This window comes from Anguilla rostrata, chromosome 4, assembly GCF_018555375.3.
Source record: "Anguilla rostrata isolate EN2019 chromosome 4, ASM1855537v3, whole genome shotgun sequence".
Taxonomy (NCBI): Eukaryota; Metazoa; Chordata; class Actinopteri; order Anguilliformes; family Anguillidae; genus Anguilla; species Anguilla rostrata.
This window is the reverse complement of record NC_057936.1, coordinates 34534939-34560840: the sequence shown is the minus strand read 5'-3', so window position 1 is coordinate 34560840 and position 25902 is coordinate 34534939. Positions and strand designations below refer to the sequence as shown.

Sequence of the window (25902 nt, the reverse complement as noted above, 5' to 3'; positions counted from 1 at the left end):
ATGTAGATTGAAATACGGAGGTGCTTTTTTTTATGCCCCTGAGAAAAATGGTTCTCTGAACATCCTTTCATCATTTTCTGAAATGGCACTTCACCTGTCCCCGCTCCTGCTCCATTCCATTTTAATAGGCCTAACGGCCATGTTCCGAGGCAGTCACAGGTTCTCCTGTCAACTGGAAGCCGTTACGGGGTCATTTGTAGCTTGTTCGCCTATCACATTCTCGCTCGGAACGACTCTGGGGTTGCCAACCCTGAGTCACTGTATAAATTCATCACTAATCCATAGCTGTAGCCGCGAGTAGTATAATCTAGCCCAGAGTGTTTAACAAATTCGGAACGGTTGACAGATGCGGCGCGAGATCTGTTTCTCTTCCATCGCCGGGGGAAACCTTGGAGACCGGCGGCTGAGCGGAGCGATCTCAGCAACGGCGGCCCACTTTCCGTCAGCGCAACAATTCACAGACCAGACGCCGTCTCTCCCTCCTCCCTCCCTCCCCTCAGCCCTGTGCTAATTTTCCGCCACCCGTCCTCTCCGGTTAATTTTAGATCCAACGGTGTGGACGGCCCATCCTTTAGCACAGTGGACCTGGAGATATGGGCAATCTGGCAGTGTCAATGATGAACATCTGTTCACCTTGTAATACCACATTATTGCCCTGTTTGTGTGATCTTAGCATAGACTTGATGCCCAAGACTCACACGCTTATCTTCCATGACATGTGCATCTCATGCATGTCTTTGACAGTTAATGATTTTATGTATGGAGTGTCATTGCATATACATTTGTCAATGTTTAAATAATTAAAGAGGCAGAAAAACATTGTAGAGAGCTAGTGAAAACCCACCAGCAAGGGCAAAAGTGATGTGTGTCCTTCATTTTTTTGCATTATGCTTTACTTTTGGCATTTGATATTTAAAATAATACCCTTTCTAGCACAGACGTCCTTCTGGACCTTCTCTTGAAATTGTCTCTCCTAACACTCATAAAATAACATCTCAGGGTAACACCAGCGTCTTAGAAGGGAAAGTCCAAACAAAAGTCGCGGAAAAGCAGCGGGGAGGCTCGAGAGAAAGGGGGCTGCTGTCAGCTGTCAGGGGATCTGCACCTAACCCCACCGTTCTGTAAGTGAAACCATCAACAAACTGCCACTTAGTGCCAAAAGTATGACATTGTTACCAGCAGAACAAGACTGGGACGGGTTTATCAACGTGTTTCCAGGTGCCCGGAGGGGACTCGCAGCTCATTGAAATGTACGGCGCTTTCCTTCAACATGTGACATTAATTAACCCACCCAAAAATAATGGTTTTCCACCCCGCGGCCCATTTTCGGGTCGGTAATGACCTCTCGTCAGCTGCTCTGACAGACAAGGAAGGAACAGGCTGGAGCTGTCGGTGCATTAAGTGGTCTGAAATGAAAACAGTCTCTAACAGTTATTAGCTTTGTGATTTCAGGCCGCCCGCTTGGAACGCCCACCGTTGAATATTGTTTAGAATCAGACTTTGGAGGAGGGCTAAAGGATGCACAATTAAGAGATTTTTTTCCATCTGAGGAAAAAAAACAAAACAAGAGTTTGGAGAGCTGACCAGAGTCCCAGCTCTCTCAAGGAGCTTGATAGACCCAAAAGCTCTGTGACTCTGTGCACTCTTTGTGAATTGACTTCAGCTGACTTTTCAGTTAGAGCATGCCACATTGGAGAATTACCAGTTGTCCAACTTCCAGTAACCTCCATTCATTATGCACTTGAAAATCTAAATACATTTCTGGGAAGTGTTGGAAAAACGAACATAATGGAGAACGTTTTCGGTTGGGCACACAAAGCAGATGCTGGCCCTGGTGAGTTGACTTATCAACTTCGTCATACATCCAACACGGCCCTTTTCCTGGGTTTCTGTTTTCTAACCAATCCAACCAAGATGCCTCTGATGAAATGGGTCTCACTGCTGGGATCTCTGCCCACCATTATAGCTGCCCGAGGCTTGCTGAGCTACATACAAGTTGCTTCATCTCTCGATTCAGCTGGACTTGGGTCTGTACAGGAAAATCACTGTCACCATGGATGGATTAGCATGATTCCTTTCAGTCTAACTACGCTGCAAAGAGATCCGAACGGCCGGATGAAACAAATTTGTGTTTCTCAGACCCAATTGTGCCCGATTTGGTCTCTTTTTGGACACACAATAATGTTCTGAGGATGGACAGTGTGACGCTGGCTGCACACATGATTCCTGCATAGAAAAGGCTGCTACAAAGGCCCCCCCCAGTGTTCTTAAGGGTTAGTAGGGTTCTCAGATATGTCTTGTTTGAGCATGCCTCATCCAGCATATGCAACTCAGCATCAAAAGCCTGGCCAGCTGGCACTTTCACCCTGCCTGGAATCTGTCCACCCCCCCCCCCCCCAGTCCCTCCCCAGCCCCACGGTAAACCCCTCGTGCCAAAAGACCTGCAGTATTCCCATCATGTTATAGATGCGTACACTGCAGTATCACAGGATGGTGAACATCCTGGTGAACTCAGTGGCGTGATAGAACACGCCATAGGACTGATCAGCGGCTGTCAGAGAGGGGAACACCAGGGGAATTTGCCAGTCAGAACATGGAATTTCACATCATGGTCAGTGCTTGGCTCTGTACCGGAAATCTAATGCCATCACAGCTAGTGCTCACTCCAAATAATCTAAGAATATTTTGTCCGAGTTAACACACACAAAGTACAGAACAGCAATGAACTGACTAATCAAATGTATTTAAATCCTTAGGCTGTGCAGATATCTGTAGAGACGTCTGACCAGCCTATGAACTTTGAGCTACACGCACATCAGCTTACGATAACATTTCAACAGATAGCTCGGTCCCCCTCACTTTGCACAAACAGTCTTTTACCAGTGTATCAGCCCCCAACTAGAGGATTTTTTCAATACTAAGAATCATATCAGAGATGCCAGAAATGAGTTGACTGTACGGTTGTCACAGTGGTGTACTGGTGTGCATAGTGAACTGGCATTGAATTCACAGGGCTGCAGGGTCAAGTGCTTCGCTGGGCAACACAACTTTAAATTTGCACATGGCGCTTCGCATATATCCAGGTGAATAATGAACAGTGTGAAAATGTAATTAAAAATGTAAGTAACATCAAGAAAATTAATAAACATATTAATTTACAACCTTACATTGAATAGCAATATCCTTCTTTTGATGGTTCAGCATTAACAAAAATACAAGTAAAGAACAAAGTATTCAGAGCGGAACGGGGGAGGTTGGGACTTGACAAAGAAAGTCCTTACTGTGGATAACACATCCTGTTATTACAAAGAAGTCTGGAAAGAGCCATTACAGTTAATTAGAAAATTGCCTAAGGCAGAGGGGAAATATGCTTTCACAACGTAAATGAACCGCATTATTTCTCTGGGGCACCCGTGAAATCATTTACAATATACAAGTGCTAGTAAATATAGGCAAACAATCTTATCAGGAGACCATTTCAACATATATGTTGGATATTCCCCAGACTGTTATCTTAAGAAGTCTAAAAACTACTTGCAGTTTTCCTGTGGATATGGGATAAATAAAAGGCACATTCAACTGAGGCTACACGACTTTAAATAGAAACTGACCCGGTTATCACATGATTTTGGCCCCCAGCTCTGTGCACCTAAAAGATTCTTCAAGCTTTCTCCAGTAAATGATTATCTGTATGATACCTCTCACAAAACAGTAGGGGCAAAAAAAAAAAAGGAAACCAAAAGCAGTGAGAGGAGGAAACAGTCTCTTGCCAACCGCCTCTGTTCAAGCAGCGTACTTCTGGGACAATCACAGAGAAAGAAACGGACCCCATTTGTCTGACCTTGACACCCGAGGAGGCTGCCATTACAGTGAGTGGCTCTACTGTTGGAAGTGGCGGCAATCGGCGCAGCCTTATTACCGCGATGAGAAGGCGGGGGTGAAAGTGGTCTCCAGCGAACAGACGCACACCGTCTGCTGATAAGCAAACAACCCTAACCCTGCCCCACCCCCGGCTTCTTGTGCTGAAGCTCAGTGCCAAGGTCTTTGCCCCCTACCCCCAACCCCTTGTCCCTCGACCAACGCCACACGAAGAAACTGAGCAACTTCCTATTTAATGAAGAAAGTTCATTAAAGCTTTCCCTCTGGCAGTGTCCCGGGAGGCAAAGCCAAAGAGAAAGGTTCAGAGACTGGTCATTCAGGATGAGTGGGTCAGCAGCGGGTCATCCCAGCCCAGCATGAGCAACGATCATATACTTACAAAAATATTTTACACACCCATGCAGAATCTTCTGTACACGACAGCTGTACACCAGGTTTATCACAGGGCACAAAAATGATTCAGAAATAATAACAAGAGCACGAAAGAACAGGGACTTTGACGGATGAAAGTGAAATAACATGGACATGCACCATAATGTGCCAACTCTGGAAAGGATAAAAATGAACAGAGGTATGTGTAACTCACCCGAGAACAGAGCGAGAAACAAAGCGAAACCAAAAAAACAACAATAAATAATAATGAAACAAAAATAAAATGGCTTTGACGTGAGCAGCCAGCAAAAAAAATACAATAAAAATAATAACCAGGGCATATGACTTACTGAACTCTATCAGGACAAAACTAGTGCTATGGTTTATTATTTGCAGCAGCGTGAGACAAAATATACACAGTAATGTAAAAAAAAAAATATATATACTAAAAAAACAGCAAACAAAGACAATGACAAACTATGGAGCCAATTTATTTGCCCTAGCGAAATACATGTCCCCCTGTGCTTAATGAGCTGTTTACTGAATGCCCCAGAGGACAGGATAGGGGTCACCCAGAGGTAAAGCCCTAGGGTGCTGCCCCCCCCCCCCCCAACAATGCAGGCTGAGAGACAGAAACAGGGAGCCAGAGACTGTAAAAGACAGACTAATGGGTGACAAAATGAATCACGCAGTGGTCTCTATTCAGGCCCAGCTGCGCCATTCTCATCCAGCCGTTCCTGGTTCTTTTATCTGGCTTAGCTTGACCGGGGGGGCAGTGTGGCAGTAACAACTGCACTGGGGTTGATTCAGTAAAAGCCAGGAGCAATGTGCGTGCATGTGTGTGTGTGTGTGTGTGTGTGAGTGCATTTATGTGTGAGCGTGTGTGTGTGAGTGTGTGAGCATGCGTGTGTGTGTGTGAGAGAGCGCATGTTAGTGTGTGCGTGTGTGTGTACATTTTTGCATGTGTGTGAGTGTGTGTGTGTGTGTGTGGTGTGCGTTCATGTGTGTGTGTGTGAGAGAGAGCATGTTTGTGTGTGCGTGTGTGTGTACATGTTTGCATGTGTGTGCGTTTGTGTGTGTGTGTGTGCGTGCGTGTGTGTGGCGTGCGTGTGTGTGTGTGTGAGAGAGAGCACATGTTTGTGTGTGCGTGTGTGTGTACATGTTTGCATGTGTGTACGTGTGTGTGTGTGTGTGCGTGCGTGTGGCGTGCGTGTGTGTGTGCATGCGTGTGTTGGCGGAGGTGGAGGTGAAGGTTGGGCCTGAGCTCTGTCTCTGTGCCCAAGTCAGCTGAGCAGTCAGTTATGACTGTACTCCAACAGCACAGCTGTGAAAGAGGACAAGGATGCATACAAATCTGCTACATCTTTGGTCACTCAGCCATTTCTGTTAATATGGGGAAACACAGTATGGTGGAATCCTAGAGCTCCACACATGTTCCACACACGGGGACTCCACAAGATTCATTCCTGCTTAGAACATTTATAAAAATATAAGCTTTCCCCTATATCAGACTGTTCCAAAATATATCAGACTGTTCCAAAATATATCAGGCTGGTCCCAGTGACATCAGACAGTTATCATTGATATCAAACTGTTTCCAGACGATATCATACATATAATACTATACTACTCATCAGACAGTTTTCAATAATATTAGGGTATAGGCTATTCCAGAAGATCTGTTGAAGTTACCAGACTGCTGGAAGAGATATGAAGCTGTTCCCATTATCAGGTTGATCTTGATGATATCGTCCTATCTGCATGTTTTTATCTATTGCCGTTGTTTTACTTTTGTTCGTGGTGCTCAGACACATCGGTGTATCGAGATCCAAGAACGGGCACCGTTCTGAAGCAACTGGTTCAGTCTGAAAATGGGGGGGTGGGGGGGGCTGTAGTGAGCCACAGGCCGATCAAAGCACCAATGGCCCATGCTCCTGCCAAATTTCTGGAGGGCAAGCTGACCTACCCACTCAAACGGCTCTTGCTCCAACTGCCAAGTGGGATCCAGGCGGCCTCGTAATTAGCCGCCTCCACATTCTGACAATCTCACGCCGGCAGCGCATTAGGGGAGGGCGCTAAGGAGACAGGGCCCTCTCAGCCGACCCAGGGGGTGGGCTGGAAGTGACTCCCTGGGCGACAGGGATATTTGCAGTGAGATCTCCAGTACCCCACCACGATGCATTTCTGCGAGTGGGGGGGCATGGCGTTGGAGAGTAGGAGTTCGAATTATACTCAAAATTGACCTGCCACTGTTGTTAATAAAGTGAGACGTAGGACATTGTGAAAAAGAAATTCAGGCCAGCAAAACTGATTTTGTGAGACTGATCCAAGCGGGAGACCGCACGGCCCCTCTAAGTGAATCAGGGAGGGCCCGCTTGGCTCCATCAATCACTGTCTCCTTGAGACCTGCTGCAGTCAACCTCAAGCATTGAGGGAAGGGAGTAGGGGAGAGCAGACGTCTGGGAGAAACAAAAAAAATGCCTGATATGATATAGTCTCCAAGAGGCCGACCAGAAAATAGACCAGGTGGTGACTAAAAATATGTTCTTTTTTTGGATATTTCTTTGTGCCACGGGTAAACCTAAAAACATACAGACGGGCCAATCAGTAGAGTCTGCACCCCGATCGCCTAGGGCCCCCGGCAACATACAGGTTGTGGCAGAGCGCGGCACATCAATCAAACCAAAGGTCCCATTTTGAAGCACTACATGAAACTAAACGCTGCTGGTACGGCCAGACGAGTCAGATCAAAACTCCAACGGGCCACATCAATTAAAACCGGCTTTCCTTTCTTTTTTTGCACTTAATTTTCTCTTGTCCTGAAGGGACTGAGCAAAGGTACTCTTTTAGGTATTCCATTAATCTGACAGGGCTTTTGTTTCCCTATTCATGAACTGTAATTACCCATTCACTGCTTTCTCCTTTGTTGTTGTAAAAAGCAACCTTACTAGAAAAAAAACACATCTATAAAGGCCAAACAGTGTAAATTTGAATAATGAAAAAATGAACTAAATAAAAAACCTGTTACTGATATTATGTTTCATGAAAGGCATGATTCAAGTGCCAGTTCTGTTGGATTAGAGCACTCAATTCAATTATGACTTCAGTGTTTTATGCTTTTCAGCTAAATTGGGAGGAAAGAAAATGAATCTGGTTCCTTACCAGGTTGTCCTCTGAGAAATAAACACTCCACCAATACCAGCTAAAAGCCCACAGAATAAAACCGAAAAATGCATCAGCTATTTGGACACCACAGTGGTCAAGTGGAAATTGCCATACTGCACTACCATCAGCTGCAGAACGGCAAAGAAACAAATGTGAGTAAATAGGGCATTAAGCTCCTGCCTCTGTTGGTGGCCTGCTTCCTTGCTTCCAAAGCCTGAATGCTATAAATTTGTTAGTAGTGGAGAAATAATCCAGCATCTTATTTGCAGCCACCGTAACCCCCCCCCCATCCCCCACCCCACTTCTTCCTCCATCTCAGTCCCCAGTCCTGACACCACATGCGGGGTAAAAGAGTGGCTCGTCAGCCTGCCATGGTGCGAGAGCGCGAGCCAGGCGCACATGAATCAAGTGCATGACAGAGCAGCAGGGAGGAAGGCAGATGTCACTGCAAGAAGCTTTTCAATCAGGCTGCCCTTCCAGCGCGGCCAAGGTGAACGCTCTCCAGCAACCCCCACCTGGCACCCGCTCCACTTAGCACCTCCACCAACCAGGCCTCTCCGCCGCGAACACGACGTGCCGCGCGAAGGAGGAGGAGAGAGAACAAGCGAGAGAACAGGCAAAAGTGAGAGGAAGGAAGAGAGGGGGAGAGAGAGAGAGAGAGAGAGACTATACTGTACAATAATCTCTCCCTCTCTGCTACTCCTGCTAGTCTTTTAACAGAATCCAAGCATGAGGAGGAGGCTGAACTCTCTATGCACGGTGATTCACATGACTAGCCGAGCAGTGAGATAGACCAGTCTTGTGACACCGCTCTCTTTTTTGGAGGGGAATATTTCAGCTGTGACTAAGCCTAAATGCCACTGGCCACAGATTGTCAGTTGATGTTGCTGCTGTGTACGTTTGGGCCAAAACGCTCCCCTCCCTCCCCTTTTGACTCTTTTGTGTCTGCAGAAGTTAAAACACCCAGAACAAACTCGATTTGGGATAGTTTTGGGTCGGGAAATGGCAGTACAATTTCCATAATGGCTAACTTCCTCGAATGACAACACAACTTAGCCTGCTGTTTAATGGCCTGCTTTCTTTATAGAACAGCAATTCACTTATTTTGGACACACTTGGGGCACAAATTAGCTATTAGCTCATTATTTTGGATGCGCTAATTCTAGACCAGCATTTTTTTTCAAGCAGAACCCACCCCCCTCCCCTTCCATCAGCATCAATTACAGATTCTTTATCAGCATGTCTAGCAGACAGGAGTTATTGGGGATACATTACCACACGCCTTTTGATGAAAAAAAAAAATTCAGCGCTTTATGCTTTGGACACATAGAATAAATAAATGCTATTTTCCTTCACACGCTATCTGCAACTCAGACTCAACACAGCACTGTATGCATTTCCAGACCCTTTGGCTGAACCAGAAAACACTGGGGTTCTCGTGTTTATGAAGGTTTAGGGGTAAAGGTGTGAAAGGAGTCAACTTCCACATTGTGTTTCTTTTGCTCTTCCTTGTGTTGTGGAAGAGACTGGGAGGGAGAGAGCCCCTGAATTGGGGCAGGGTCATGGCTTCGTTCCCCAGGTCACGCACCCTCAGTAGGTCCCTCCTCCATGCTCCGTCCCCACCCAATACAAATCGGCATGCCCAGTGCTAGAATTTCAGCCCAGGCTGCTCCATACAGCAACCCTGGGAGCACGCGCTGCCGGCAAACCTGCTATGGCATGGGACCCCCCATGGACCTGTTAAGGAGGACCATACCCTCCAGGTTATAACACCTCTAAACAAACTCTGACTGCACTATTCCTGAAACCATGGCAACCGTTCCAACCTGCATGGATATTGTCAGCTATGACAACAACAGTCGTTATGCTGGTAGAGTCCATTTCATTTGGAGGTGTGGGACGGGACAGCGGGGCCTGCAATTCATGCCTGGGGGCTGAGAGCGTCCTGGCTGGGGGCTGACGACTGTCCCTGCTCACAGCGGTGGCTGTTTGCTCTCACCATAGGGAAGCACTAGCCTCTCCGGATGTTCCAGGGATCACTCACATTTTAAATAGGGGGGGGGGGAGACTGCTGATACCCATTTTTTCCGTTTTTGGGGGCTCACTACTGGGGCATTGTGAGAGGGGGCTTTGAAGTCTATCCCCCTCCACAAAGGGCCATTCTGAATGGGCATTCCCGGAATACTTCCAGCGAGCCCCCCCTCCACCCCAAACTACCCTGACCGCTCCACGATGGGTCTGCCACACTGGAATTCTGTGTTTCCGGCCAAAGTCCAGCCAGAGAGGACCAGCGGTGCGCTCACAGGGAGGATATGAGGCTCTCTCGCTGTGCTCTCAGGCTTCTCTACCCTCAGAGGGGTCACTGCAGTCTGCGCAGCTGCAGAGGACTCTACCGGGCCGACAGGCAGAAAACACATCCAGCTTTCTGGTTCGTCAGCGAATCCTGACGCATCAATAATTCATTGCGCTGTCAAAGCCTGTCAGCGAAAATATGGATTCTGAAATGGAATTTAAGAGCAACAACAGCCACAGTGGTAGGGTAGGGGCATAATGGCCTTACTCTGAGACACACTCAAGCAACTAGAGCAACATAGGTGTATTTACATTGATAAGCTTGCACAAATACTCTCTAAAAGGTAAATTAAAGAAGGCCAATGTTTAACTAAGGTCAGTTAAAATGCCCTTAAAAGAAACTATCCACAATTTGTGAAACTTAAAGTTCAGATAAATAATCTCTGCAGTATGTCATCAGTTTCACACAACATTGCATCAAACTGTAACACTGGCACACAAAAGGCTTATTGAGGTTATTTATATTTTCTGGCCATTTGCTCATGGGAAATGGTTCACTCGGGCCAAGACTTTTGAAAAATAGTTCAAATGTTTGCCTTATCAACAGACATTCCTACTACTAATTTTATTAGTTTCCCAAGCAGTTCTGTTTGACAAGGAGCTGGGGCCTTAAAGTTCTCAGGAGAACTTGAAAAATAAACACAAGTAAATTCTGACTACACGACTAACTTTGCCCTGTAATTGAAATTTTCCCCCTTTTCCTTTGATGTAAGCTGAATATTTTCCACACAGGAGTGTCGCCTTATAGATGAAGCCACAAAGCTGAATTCAGTCCTTACTTGCATTACAAGTGGATGTTGAGTGTTTCTTGTCTGTTTTTCTGATGACAACTATGTTTTGTAGCATATTGTGTGTTCTATTTAGAGATAATTTCATTGCAGGGAGCACACTGAGGAACGCATCATAGATCCATGATATACCGTCTCATAACGTAAGAATTCTAACCATCGTCACTTTCAATTATCTGAGGAATCAAGATACTCTCTGAACATGTGCCTATCTTGATTCTCTGAACAAGAATCAAGACACTCTCTGAACATGTGACTGCTGAACTGTGGATCGAACTGACAGCAACAATATGTCCACTTCACCGAATATACAAGCTAGAGCAGCTATTTTTATCCCAGAGAATGGCCAGGTTTCAGTCATAATTTTGTCCTTAACTTTGCCCCTAACTCTGCATTTGCTTTCCCTTAATTTATAAATGCACAGTTTGTTGTTTGTTCATGAACACAACGGGCAAGTTAATCCAGGCCAAAGAGCATAGTGTTTTATTGCTTTCACCCAAGGGAGGGAAAAAACAAATCAACTGGCAAGGCAGAATTATACAAAAAAGTATTTTGTCACCACAGATTAATAAAGGGATATGGCACTCGAACCCATAGTATATCATGAATATTGGCATGGCTAGCAAAGCAAATCAGAGTGCTGGCAAACTCCGTAGCTGTGATTTTGTAAAATAAATTCACCAAAGAAACACAACAACTTTAAAGGGTAATTACACCATAGATAATTACACTTTAAAAAAAAAAAAAATCTGTAAATGAGTCTGTATGCCTATTCTATAATTAAATATTTTAATCCATGCCATGATTTAAACATTTCTGAAATAATATCATCTGGCAGAAAGAACTTGTAGAAACTTGTAGTCTTAGTGCTGCCATCTAACATTTGAAAACTAGCGTTGGGTATTGTTTTGATTTTATTGATTACGGTTACCATTTCGATTCTGCTTATCAAATCTAGTTCTTATCAAATCCTAGTTCCAATTCTTGTCGTCTTGTTTTACTATGGAAAAACCCCAAAATGAGGGTGCAAAATCACCTTTATTTTCAGCAGATTTAGGATGCCATAAAAAGTAAATTCGTCATTTTGGTAAAAAAGTAAAATACAGACAATGCATAATGCATCACACAATAAAGGCCACGCCCATAATGGGGGAAAATAATCAGTTGCGGCCCATAGTCATTATTATCAGTCAGCGGATCATCAAAAATGATAGAAATTCTTACATCGTTGTGTGGTGGGATGTACAAACAACAAGGACGAGAACCCATATCTGAGGTTTTTTGTGCTCTGTGCAAAAAGCTTCCTTTAACTAACTTTTACTGTTTGTGTAAGCTAATGGATCCATTAATGCTATAATATTTTAAATGGTCAAACTCAAATTGATATTAAAATGATGTGCAGACGTTTTATTCACACATGGTTTATCAGGGATTATACCACAGATGGAACGCTGTATTGACCAATGAGCATCCAGGACCGAAACTATCCGTTTTATAATTAAGCAATAAGGCACGAGAGGCAGCGCTATATTGTGAATATAGTCATGGCTAAAGGGCGTTGTCAGGTACGATGTGAAGTAGAGTGGCTCCAACCCCTTTAACTGTGACTATGCTCACAATATCGCACAGCTTCAACAGCCTTATTGCTTTTATAAAACGGCTGTTAACGTTATAGCTGAATAAAAAAGACAGCACTGTTCAATACATGCAAACATTCATTAATAGAAAATATAGTAACATTTTTCTACCAAGCAATATAGTTCTATAACAACCTTACTGAATCGTTGCCAACTTCCAACACAACAATGCAGTGGAAATATTAACACAAATTAGCTAGAATTCAAGTTAGTGTTGCCTACAACTGCGCGTTTCAGTGGACAGTGATTAGATGCTATCTAACTAGCTAACTTTGTAATGCTGCATTAGATGTGTGGAATGCTTATTGGAAACATTTTAACATGTAAGGTGAATAGGTGGCCTCGTCATAGCTGTTAATGTATCATGTATTATAGCACAGTTGGAACACTGTATTGAGCAATCAGCATCCAGGACCAGAATGTTCCATTCTATAAATCACTTTTTATACAGGAAATAAATTCCTGCATTAGTCCATTAACACAATGTATAGTTTTCTGTCATAGACGTCTGCTTTTCAGGTTTTGGGAGTATCCTCAAGTCTGCAGACATTGAAATTTGTACCTAACAGATGAAATCTTGCCCAATAGTAGATGAGAGTCCCGTTTGACTAGACAGGCAAGTAGTCACCAGGGCCATAAAATACAGATAGTTTGCGGAGCTGTAAAACAGAAAGGACCTTGGTAAAAAGTGCAAATTATACGTGGATTTATCTGGTGGGTAAACGGGGCGGGTACGTAGGTGGGGTGGGGGTGGGTGGTGAGGTTAATGATACAGGATGCAGTAACAGTATTCTCTGTATCAAAGTATATGTCCTTGCACCCTCTGGCAGAAACTAAAGATGTGGCATGCTTGTTTTACAGTCAGTGAGCAAACAACGTGAGCCAAGCAACATGGGCAGCTAGCCACACCATTAGGCCCACCCCCCAGAAAGGGTATGGCATTGCTGTTAATCTACAGACTCGTTTACACGCAACACAAGAGGGAAAGCACCCCAGAAAGCACTGAAAATGAAACCAAACAGCTGTTCATTAAACTGAAACACACATTTCAACAAGATAGATTTAGGCATACACAAAGCACTGTAAAAATGAAATATTTTTATACTATTATAAAGGGACAGAAAAACCACATTTCTAAACTATTTGAAAGATGAGTGACAAATATGACTAAAGTAACATATTTTGCTTGAGTTAGCAGAACAAATGCATGGTTAAATATTTGATCTGATGGATCTAATCTATTGCTTTTATAGCAAGTAAAATAAAAAAACAGAAACCAAGTAATTTCCTCTGGACAAAGCGGTTAGATTTAAGTGGAGGTACGTTCAATTTAAACACTTACATGACCAGCAGATGGCGCAGTTTCACGCAAAAACAAAAAGACCGCATACTTACTTGCACTCTCGGTCCTCCAGATCAAAGTGCGGGTTAAAGTTGATTAAAATTCTCTGGTACGGTGCTGGAGCTGTTATCACCCACACGCACTTCTGAGATGGCGAATACGACGTTGGATAGCCAGGTGAAGTCAGGTAATTAGCGCTTGTAATTCTGATGTTATCCCCACACTTATCTGTAAATTATAAAAAAGAAAACATCATTCATTAGAAGCTATCAACATAACTGGAGTACATATAGGTTGGGCTATGTCAGATCTTCAGTATTTCTTTAAATCATGGGAGGGGACAGAATTTACTTAATAATATAAGGAATTCATAAGTGAATAGGTGGGTCTATTTGCCGTATTATGAAAACAATATACAACGAATTATGGATTCGGTTAGCAGTATAATGACGTTTTCGAACATCACTGAGAGCATGAATTTAACATAAATCTTTTAGTTCTCCTGTACCTATAACATAGGTGTATTTGATTATAAAATTTTAAATAAACAATCCAGTCAGTGCTACAATATTTTTTTTTCCAAGCGAACATGCTTTACAGTAGGCTAGTAGGCTACAAACTGCAATGAGGCCCGCAAGTTGGCCAGCACAATTTCACATAAGATACAAAGCATGGATACAAGGCTAAATAAATGAATCCACGAATTCATCTAAAACACAATGCATATTTTAAGATGTTTATACAATCAAAATAGATTAAAGTGCATGTTGGCCTTTAGGCTGCCATCAAAAAGGCCTAGTCTATTTCAAACTTGAAAAATAGTTTTATATGCTAAATCAACTAACTAAATAAATTTAACATGAAAGCAGCCTTAAAAAAATACATTAGTAAATTCCAGACAATAATTGGCTTCTCAACGAAATTATCAAACACCACTGATCAGGAGCCTATATAACAAAAATGAATTAATTTTAAGTCCAAATGTCGTATGGTTCAGCAATTAAGGTACAGTTGACCAAAAAGTTAAAGGCACTACATATTCCTAAAGCAAATGTTTTCACGCAATTACTAATAATCAGTCGCGTGGTTTATTGCCGAACAGAGGTGAATCAACAAAGGTAAGCTTCTTTGTCGGCGGAAAAAAAATCCTGTAACTACAAAGATCACTTTTAGATGGTAGCCTACCGCATGTCCATTACGAATGAAATAGACTGAAATTTTAAAAAGTAGCTAGTGTTTATGATTAAAGCCTATTTGTAGTAAAATGAAAAGGAAAGGCCAGAGTGAGCATTCTTTCAACCATTAAACTCTTAACCTCTGTCACTTTTATTTAAAATCTGAGGTAGGCTATCCTTTACAAAAATGACATGACGTTAAGCGTTAAATCATAGTTTCTGTGAAGTATCGCCAACAGTTCAGAGGAACAACTTTAAATGATCAAGAGAACCATTAGCTTCAGATCGGATAATGAATGAATTTAACGGCCAGAGATGTGCACAGAGGACTGGTCAGTGGCATTAAGAGAGCGCCCAAGAAGCACGAGACAAGGTTAATGTTCATTTCAGCGACTTCTGGGCTAGATAGCTTTAGGTAACATATGCATCTGATGTAGCAGGGTCTTTACTGATACTACAGCTCATCGGGATAATCTTGCCCGAAACAATCAATGAGAAACGAAAACAGAAAACATCACCTTTGCCGCTGTTACGGATGTTGGGCCATTGTAAAGGTATATAAACGATGTAATCAGGCTACTTTAAGTTATTTCACTCCATGTCCACGGAATTGAACAGTGTTACATACTTCTGAGGGGAGAATTGTAGGCTACTTTCCACACTTAATGTTTGGCGGGTATGTTCGAAGCTCTTCGCTGGACTAAGTAAATAGGAATGGTTTTTATACAGCCAGCCATATAAGTTAATTTGATCCAGTTTATTCCGAACCAGAAACGTATTAATTTTTCATGGTTGCGAAAGCATAGGCTACCTTTATGAGGTTGGTTACAATGTTTTCAGTATTTACAACTAGTGACTCTTCGTCCACTATCCACAGGCTGCAGCTGAAACAACGTATTATTAGTGAATCTTGCGAGAGATATGACAGTCGGTTATCCAAAAGTGAAGAGGTAAGTTTTTCAAACAATTGGATTTCAAAACGGGTGCACCGGGTAGAGCAGTATCTCCATCGCAGACGCGTAGGCAGGTGAATAGGAAGCGAACGTTAAGATTCAGTGCTATTTGAGGTTTGTAGGCTATACAGTGTTGAGGAAAGACATTTCAAAATGGATATCAGTTGTTACTTACCATTTTTTAAAGCCCTGGCAATGAAGAAGATTCCAGAAAAGAGGATCAGCGCTAATCCAAAATGCATCCTTGTATTGTGAGAAAAAATAAAATCAGAAAAGAAAACAAAACGCCGAGGTTATCCTTGTTGGATTTGATTCTTCTTGCTTGACTTCAGCAAAGAAATAAAAGAACAAGAAGTGTCTTAAATGTTGTAGAAATTCGTCTTTATGTGTCTAAGGTCGCCAGCATCCTGTCATTTAGCTCTCGTTTCCTCTCTCCTTTTCCAATCCTGTTCCTCTCCCAAGCGCTGGCGTTGCCATTTCCTAGTAAAGTCTGAGCCAGTAAAAGAAAAAGAAAAAACAACTCCCGCTTCACAAAACTCCTCGAAAACGATGACTGGGCAGACGTAATCCTTTGCTGTCAAGAATGAAGAAAAATATTGAGAGACTAAGCGATGTTTCCCTTTAAAAGTGGACAGATTAGCAAATGAAGCTCGTGTTGTCTCTGGTGTCCTGCACAGTCTCAGTTCTGACAAGACAGGAGTTAGTAATACAAACATCAGTAGAGCGGCACTACCCCTAGAAAAATTTAAGGCAAGCGATATTCTCCTTGATTACAATTGCTTCTTTCCTGTGGATAACTGGCCTGGCTGTGTTGAAACCTCGGAGGCGCTTCAAATTGGTTTAATTGCGATATGCAATATTGACCTAGGGAGCCCTCATTAAAAGAGCAGACGCAGTCACTGCTGCTTTAAGACTTGGACGCGCTCTCGGCCGTCTCAAGCAGATATGCAAGTGACAGGACACAAACGCACACGCCCTCTGTTCGCGCACTGAAGAGGGCTGTGACTAGCTACCGCATGTCGCTAAACTTGCTAATCAACAAAGTCGGCCACCATCAACAGGGCAATCCCGTAGAGAAACAACCAGATTCACGTTGTAGCATTTGTATCTTTTGCTTGATTCGTTTTTGTCAGAGCAGACATATCTACATTCCTCGACCTACGTCCTTTTCCTCGTGTAGTAGTCTATAGCACAATATTCTGACGAAGATTTTATTTTACGCAACAGAGAATAACCTTCGATATTTAATATAGCTATATATTTTATGTAGTTTTATATTAAATTAATAAATATTTGTATGTGCGTTGTCCGTTCAGTAGATATCGGCAACTACTGATAAAGAAAAGGCTACTTCAGATTACATTTCAGCAATATGCTGCATGAATGTACAGGTACATGCACAGCAGGAGCTCAGTGTAATTTCAAAGTACAAGACAAAATATATGGGTATTTAATTAAGCACATATTTAAACAGGCGCGATTACTGGTTCAACATCACAGGTGTTAAAAACACTGAAATGAGTTTGCGCTCTATACATAGGCAACATATTTGAACCGTGGAGTTTCTTGTCAATGTAATGCACGTAGGCAATATAGGCTACTGAGAATACGGTCACTGCTCTGTAGCTACAACCAGAAGGACAGACTGTTACACAGAAGAAATGAATTATAAAACATTAACAGCTAACAGACATACAATCCAAAACAAATGTTTCGGTCACATGAATATTACGTGTTGCATGCCTGTTGTGATAAATAGCCTATTAAATTAGGCTATAAAATAGGTAATAAACAAACATTCAGTATAGCTATTTTGAAACATACAACGTTACATCTTAAGCTTTACTTCTAAACCTTTACTAGAATCAATGGCAAATAAAGTGTCTAACAGAGAAAATAATATCCACTTTTACGCAGTGTTCTTTTGACTGACAAAGACCCGCAACCTCTTCCAAACTACTACGCGCATCACATAAAGATGATAAAATAATCACCTGTTTCCTGAAGATCCACAAATATACATCCAGTGTCTTCAGGACGAAGGGAATATCACATCCATTGATTTTACCAGACTGAACGGTAACATACAATCGGCAGCATGCGAACCTTCCCAAATGATGTACACCTGGAAATAAACACAGGACGGGTATTTGCAATACAGGAGACTGTGAATCACGTTGGGTTCTGCAGATCTCTTCTCCTGGCTACTGATATCAAGCAGCACTATTCAGAAGTGGCGCTCCGCGCAAAAACGAACAGCTGCTGCCGTTGATGCTGGAGCCACTTCCACGAGACCAGGACAGCCAGCCCACCACTATCAGATCAAATGCGGGTCTGCTGACAGATACGGCGACGAACTTCGAAAAAGCGTGGGGCGGGTGAAGGAAACGGTCGGTAGGAGGAGGTAAAAATGAAGAGGGTAGATGGTTCTTCCCTTGTTCAGAACTGAATTAAGTTCTCCCTCCGCACGTCACCGTGTTGTATGCTACGCGCAAGCAAACACTGAAGACAGGAGTTCGCCCGAGACGTTGGTTATTACTCAGCCACATGCTCCTCTTGTGAGGGTTGCCTCATCGAACCAGATTTGACACCGGGGTTGTCAAATAGATAACAACGAATGCTTGATAACAGTACAGATAATAAATCTGCTAAAATCACGAAGCACTAGCGTGTACACAATAAGCTACAGCCACATTGTCACGTTTATAGCTTTCTGAGATAGTGCTGTATGCTATCGTATATAGAAAATGCCAACTCCGGGTCGTGAAATATCACGCCAACAGGACTAAACATGGGAGCCATTTTCACAAGTTGACTATTTCAATTGTCAGCAGGCTTCCAATACATGGGACATGCGATCGAATTTATTTTATGAGCAACTGTAGGCTTAGTGGTAGCCTATTAGACTATTCTTTATCTCAGTCGCGCGTAAAATATTTTTTAAATATCAGTTAACGTGTTGAAACACACAAGTTTGACACTGGAGGACAGTAATGCGAAGTGTACTTTAATGGGAAAATTAAAATGTATTGCTACACTGCTATTAAAAAAGTTAAAATTACATATCAACATAAATCAACTTTTAAACTTTCTTTAAAAAAAATCCTTTTAAGGAAATTTTGCCTTTTTGTCATTGTAATATAAGCTAAGTAATTGTTGTGACTATTGTCAACAGTAGCTTAAAATAACAGTTACACAACACAATTCTGAACCGCTATGACAAAATACTTTCAACTCCATTTATTAAACGAACATACAGCACCATTCCGCGGAATTACTGTAGAATCGACATGTTTTTGTTCAGTGAATTCTCGCCGCGGCAGGGCAGTTCTTCAGAACGAAAAGCTTAAACTCCGCGGATGCCCTGGATTCAGCCCCCAACAGGGAGCGCGCAAGACATAGATAAGCCAGCCGGGCCTGATGATGGCAAACCTAACTCAAACGCTGATGAACCTCAGGTGAACAAACAGTAGAGAGCGAAGAGAATACAAACTACCCGCGTTCTCTGTACTGGGCTGCAAATAATCTCTAGCATGCTCTATACTTTTTACAATTCCAAAAAAGGAAGAATTAATAGAATTGACAGGGAGGAACTGCTGAAGAGACGCGTTCATCTTTGCTGCTAATGTTGCGATTTTCTCTGCAGGTGGTGTCCAAAAACGTTTCCAGAGTTATTTCTCCTGCGTTTGAAATAAGCGTCATGGCAGGTCAAGATACAGTCTGTTCTGCACTTTTTTTTATTAAATTCATAATTTAATACACGATCACATATTAATTTCAATGTAACATGAAATTAGACAGTGACACGAGCAGCATGACGGATTAGAGGTATTATATTTGATTAGTCCCATCGACAGTGGACCCCGATGTTATTTGCAGTCAAACACAATATGTTTTGTATGGCTTACTGCTATGCTCAGGCCATACTTTATCATTTGGGGGTAGCACAAAATAGGTTAATTGATAGTGCTTGAAGGTCTTAAAACCTGATTTAAAAAAATACATTACACTCCGCGTCCGTTGGAAAATTCATGCTTTGGCATCGCAGATGTGCCCAGAAGATATCCTTGTGGATACTCACGTTATGCTGTACCTCAAACCCCAGGGCCAGAAGGTTTCCATGTGTCTGAAGATGATTCCAGCAAAACAAAAGCACATTTGAAGCTATACAAAAATATTAATGTGTTACACCCTTCTCATACAGCACGATGCGCGCATTCCCATTTTGTGGTGATATAACGAGATCACGGGGACGTTACCGTAATCAGAAGCTCTCAGGTGACCAGTAAAGACACTGCTGCTGTGGTGCAGCACTGCACACACGTCTGTTCAGTAAAATTCCAGCTGATAATGTAAACTATTTGAGTGGATGAGCTGCACTATCTATTCAGCAGAAGAAAAATATCATTTTGAGGTAAAGCCTCCCGTTTCATGTTAATGTCTGTGCACAGTATATGTGTGTGTGCTGGTCTGACATTGTTCAAAATAACTAAAATTTCAATTCATATTGCAATACGCTTGTCTGGAGTACAATAAGAGGATATGGATGCATGCTCTTCTTGCAGTGCATTTCCAAATATCATAATTGAGATTGTCAGTTATGCTCACACAGAAGTGGAACCCTTGATTTAGAGTTTCACTGATGCAGCATGCTAATGGTATATTTCCTCGACACAAGAATGCATCACCTTTAAACAGCCACTGTGGGTAATTTAATGTACTCATAGATAACACTCACTGGAAGAGTGACACTGGGACTCCCAGTCTAAGCAATATGAACTGGACCCGGTATCGTTTGGAGAACAAGCGACAGACAAAATTGGACTGCATAATTTCAGGGGGGTGATTGCCGCCTAAACTGTAATGAGGATTGTGAAGGAACAAATAAATACTAGTTTAAAGGATTTGTTCCATGCTTTCACAGCAATCTTTAAAGAATAATTAGGCCTGCATGGCTGACGTTTTTTTTTTTGACCCCTCAAGACAATGGTCTGGTTGATTGCATTTCCTCCAATGTAACTGGCTGAGACAAAAAGTGATGTTAATTCAGAGAAGATAATAAATTAATTAATGTATAAAATACTGTAATAAAAAAGTCTTCAAATAGGAATGCAAAGTTTTAAAGTGACGTGACAGAAATGGATGTGGCCACCCATTTAGGAAGTCAGTTATTTTTCTGATTGCAGCCACTGTAGATATTCTGAGACTTCCCTCAAATGATTGGGTGTATGGTGCCAGTGCTGATGTCATGTCACCCTGGGAAATACTGGATCCCATTTATGGGTTCAGCTGGTGTAGTTTTTTTCCAATTAGCTATTGGACCTCAAAGCATTAATAAAGTAGACTACCATGCAGGGCTTTCAATATTACCATGTAACACAGTTTAAATGATCATTTACATGCCAAATTATAGCATGTGGTAGCAGCCTTGAAGAGCTTGGCTTCTTGACCTTCTGCCATATCTAACCACTGAAGTTGGCATTTCTGAACCAGTAAGAACATTTAAACATAAGCTTTTCTTTTGAAATGTTAATTATGTGGCGTTAAATGTGTGCCATGAAAAAAAATACACGGTCACTTCCCAATCAGGAAGTCTGTTTGGTTCACACTTATGCCTACAAACAAGATCATTATTTTGTTTCTGCAAGCTGTCTATCTTTTGCCGCAGGGCTTAATGGTGCTTTTATTTTGAGTAGTGTGGTAAAACATCAGTACACAGTGTCCGTGCTCATTGCAGATGTTGGTTGTTTGTTTCCAGAGAAAATTAAATGGATGACATACTTGTTCAACCTGTATGACACAGCTGAACAGCCAAGAGTGTCTTTTGCACTTTTGCATGTGTGTGTGCAGTCTGAGTGAGCGCAGGTGTGCTCTGCACCTTTATGCCTTGCTCCATCAAAATCAATAACACTAACAAAACCAGTTATGACTACTCAGAAAATTCCAACCTGGACATGTTTCAAGCATGTAGTTTACCAGAAGTGTACAAGGATCCCATGACTGATGGTTTAAATAACTCAGAGGAAGACTTCTGTGTGAAGGGGTCTATCTACCCAAGGTACCTTCGTAGATCTGACCGCGGGTGGCTCCATTCACTGGAAAGTGATCCCTGTTCTGTCGTGCACAGTGCTGCCTGTAGTAACCACAGATAAAAATGCTTCTAACCACTGTGCAACATGGGCATTACACAAGAGCAGAGTCAGAGGTGATATTAACACAGGCAATGTATTTCTCAAGAGGCTCCAGCGTAGGTGAAACCAGGTGTAAATGGAATTACCTCAGGAGAGAAACTCATCTGAAGTTGTTCATTATGAGAGAGTGAACGAATGAGAGAGAACGAGAAAGAAAACCAGTCAAATGAGCTTCTGCATTTGTAATTCATTCTCCTTTGCATAATGAGGAATACATGAATGTGGAGAAGAAGGAAATAAAACAAAGATGAAAATGCATTTATTAGGCAAGAAAAGACATTTACTGTGACATTTAGTGGAGCAGATGAAATGCGAGTGAATATATGCATAAGGCCGCCAGAGAATATTGAAGGGTTTTGTGGGCATGGAGGGCTGGACTGATGGGTGCTGCATTAATGACGAGGCCAGAACCATGTGTGCGGTGGAGCTGTAATTGGGCACGCATAGCTTTACGCACACATGCGGTGAACTCTGCAGCGCTAGCGTTGTGCTTCGCAGGGTATGCGTAATAGCCAATCAGGCCTATTCTTTTTGAGATGGTGCATGCTAGATAGGCCTATTGCCCAATTAAATTTTAGCTATAAATTCATACTGAAGTCTTCCCCGACAACTTCACTGTAAACACTGCATGGGGTAAGACAGCAGTGCATTGATACAGCTAAATGATATGACTATAGATGTTTTTGCAGGGCTGCTTGTATTCTCGCCCTGTGGATCTTCCTTTGATCTCAGATTAAAAGATTTCAGTGCATGCGTGTGTATATGAGGGGTTTGCAGTGAGTACATCACACCCCACAGAGAGCCCTCCTCCCTCCCAAAAATAAAATAAAGGCGAGAATCATAGAATAAAAGTGCTATTGGCTGAGGATGGTATTGGAGAAAACGTATGTAGGTCAATCGAGATTGCTGCTGAGATAGTACAGCCCTGTATCAACAAACTTTCTCAGGAAGATTGATTCCATTTCCCCAGGATTTCTTCTGCCTTTCAGCTTGAAGAAGTGTCATGAGTAACCACCCCCCCCCTCTAAAAAAGAGAGAAATCATCCATTTCCAAAAATAAAACTCCCATCTCAGAGTGAATCGCAAAAATTCCTGCCACCCTCTCCCACTTATCACTGGGTGCAGTTGTGACTGAAGTAAATAGCCCAGGCAGTCCTATGTATGGTGCGCATCATGGGATGATGCTGCTGTCTACTCCATGGCAAGATCAAACCAGCCCTGGCTGAAATGGAAAATCCTTGCTACCACACTCAGCATGGATGGAAAGTGGGGCTGGGGCTGGGGCTGGCTTTCCTGCTGGCGGGAGGTGAAGGTTCAGGAAGAGGGGCAAAAGGAACAGAGGACTGAGGCCTCAGCACTTTGTGCACAATGGTTTTTGTCTTTAAAATGATGAGCGGGCAACACTAGGGTGGAGGTAACTTCTGGGAGGGTAATGATTACCCAAAGAGTCATGAAGGGTTGGTGTGTGAGATTAGAACATACAAATTTTATGTGCTATTACATGTGTGTTTGTGTTTGTGTGTGTGTGTGTGTGGGGGGGGGGGGTGCTCAATTAATAGCTACAATCTCTTTCAGCGTTAAATGGCATTAAACACCAAGGTCATGTCGTCAGCATTAAAAATCAAGCACATTCCACAAGTCAAATTCTATGACTCAATAAGGTGGAGGAGCACCATGTTGTTGGATTGTGGATAATTTTGTTGGGTGGAACCACACACATATACACACCCTCCAACCCCCCCACACACACACATACACACACGCAAACACACACACACACACACACACACAAATGCCCACAGATACTTGGGTTCAGATACTTAGCTTATAAACCGTTGATGCATAAACAAGTGCCCACATTTTTGGTTGAGCACACTCAGCTTATTAATCATTACTGTACACACACATGTGCACACATTTCTGAACGTGAGCATTCACTGGGAATGCCTTTGATGTGGGGAGAGGTCACAGACTGCTGATACTGTATGATCAAACAGCTGCCTGAGACAACAAAAGGTTTTTCTCAGGAATCAAATGAGGAATGAGGAATTAACAAATTCATAATTCTCTTATCTGGGAAGCAGTGTCTTCAAAAGATCAATCCTCTCTTTGAGCTCAGCACAGTGGGCGGAGATATCAAAGGACATGTGTTGGTATTAATTTATCCTTTGGAAAACTATCTTGGATTTCACTGTCTCCATGACAAAAATGAACAACAACACACTAACCATGAAACAACATTTTAAGAGCAACAGACCTGTAATCTGCTTAGTCTGTATGCAAGTAAAATAAGTGCTTGATGCATTCTTAGCACTCAATAAAAAATAGGAAAAACGTACAGTACAGGAGTTGTACTAAGGCCTTGGACAGAGAAGCCGCTGTATAAAACTTGAGGATCTATTCAATTCAACTACAATGTGTCAGCATTTTCTCAAACTGGTGACCCAGTGTTATTTGAGAATTAAAGTCATTGAACTTTGGGATTAATGAAAAACATATTTACACATAGTGGTGACTCACAGTAATTTTAAAGGGTTAACCTGAATTGCGGGTACTGCACAGATGATGGCACTTTGACACATTTGGATGAAAGTCCAAATTTCTACCCCCTTCCCCCAAACCTGCCCATTTTTCTCAGACCTGGGGTTAATTAAGGATAAAGTGTGACAGTTGAGCGCAGGCGTTCAGCTCGGCCACCCCGGGCTTGCAGTGCATCATGCCCCCAAAGTTTGCGCCGCTGTCGCTGCCAATGCCTGTGGCTGTTACTCCGACGGCACGTCGAAGGCGGCAACTCCATCTCGCGGTGTCAGAGAGCGGCCCTGGGAGAAATCAAGCTGTCTGCGGAGACAAATAAAGATGGACAGAGGCTCCGCTGTGCGACGGCTGCGGCCCGCTCAGGTTATCAGAAACCCGAGGAATGCGGGTCTCCCAATGTAAACACATCTCAAGGATATTGCTTATCTGGCTTGCTGAAATATGTGCATATATATTTGAAATATACACGTACCGATCAAGCTTTCATATGAGGAGCGAAGGACAGAGATAAGCAGTTGGCCACGTGTTGATACGTGGGAACAGATCTTATGAGGGAGGTCAAGTCCTGGAGACCTGCGGTGCCAGATTAGCCACATTGCGGATAATGGCCTGTGTCTATCGTGATGTCTTTGCTGTCCAGCATCGTCAGGTCAGAAACCCGGATGGCAGACTGCTACAGCGCCTCTAGTGATGTTCATCTGTCATTTGACAAGTGTTTAATCAAAGTGGCTGTTTTGCTGAACGGACATGCAAATTGCAAGATGGCCTATAGTAATGTTTAAAGTGAAACATATGGTTATACAAGCTTATGTTCACAAAAAAAGGTTTCTAAGCCTATTGGCAGAAAGATATAAATAAACAGGCAGTCCATATTTAGCTGAATATTAATTTAGCGCGCACATTTCAATGTAAATATTATGTCAGTAATTAGAGAGCAACAGGTTTGAAAACATGCTGTGGTTTGCTGGTGTCACAACCTGGGGCAGGATTACATATAAAGATATGAAAATATGCTGCCTGTTTCTGATAATGAAGTATGTAGCATTCATAAAAACCCAGTCTATTTAGCAGGGCCTTAGATTATCCTGCTGCTGTTTTACACAATTACCAGCGGTATTAAAACACTGCTAAAAGAGAATTCCAGGGTTGCTGGGTGGCTCAGTCTGTTAAGGAACACAATATTAGTGCATGAATGGGCCTCACATGCTGGTTTCAAATTTGGATTGTGCCAGTACTGGCTATGGCTGGCAGCTCTGTGGGGTGACATGCAGTTGGCTCTAGCATAGCTCAGGGATGGGAGGGTTTTATTCGGCTGGGAAGACAATGACTCATCATTTACTATCGGCCTTCGCTGGTCCATCTGGATGCCTGCAAGTCTGCTAGTGGAGCTGCACACAAAATGTCTTCTCCTGATGTCAGCCACGGTCTAACTTTCAAACTGCAGCTGACAGCATTCTTCGGAGGAGAGCACATATTTGCCCACCCTTGTGTTGCAGCAATGAGCTCTGTTATG

The 25902-nt window shown here is 42.7% G+C and overlaps 1 protein-coding gene across 2 annotated transcripts in view; it reads right to left on the bottom strand.

Moving 5' to 3' along the window:
* nrp1a (neuropilin 1a) overlaps positions 1-18200 on the bottom strand; it is a 61663-nt gene extending 43463 nt beyond the window's left edge. The window contains exons 1-3 of one of the 2 annotated variants that reach the window (XM_064332360.1): positions 17658-18200; positions 15839-16237; positions 13589-13763 (exon numbers count right to left, since the gene is read on the bottom strand). In XM_064332360.1, the coding sequence (XP_064188430.1) occupies positions 13589-13763; positions 15839-15905 (242 nt within the window). In that variant the 5' untranslated portion in view covers positions 15906-16237; positions 17658-18200. The remainder of the gene's footprint in view (positions 1-13588; positions 13764-15838; positions 16238-17657) is intronic. The other variant, XM_064332361.1, reaches the window with a different exon arrangement.
* Between the last annotated feature and the right edge of the window lie 7702 nt (positions 18201-25902).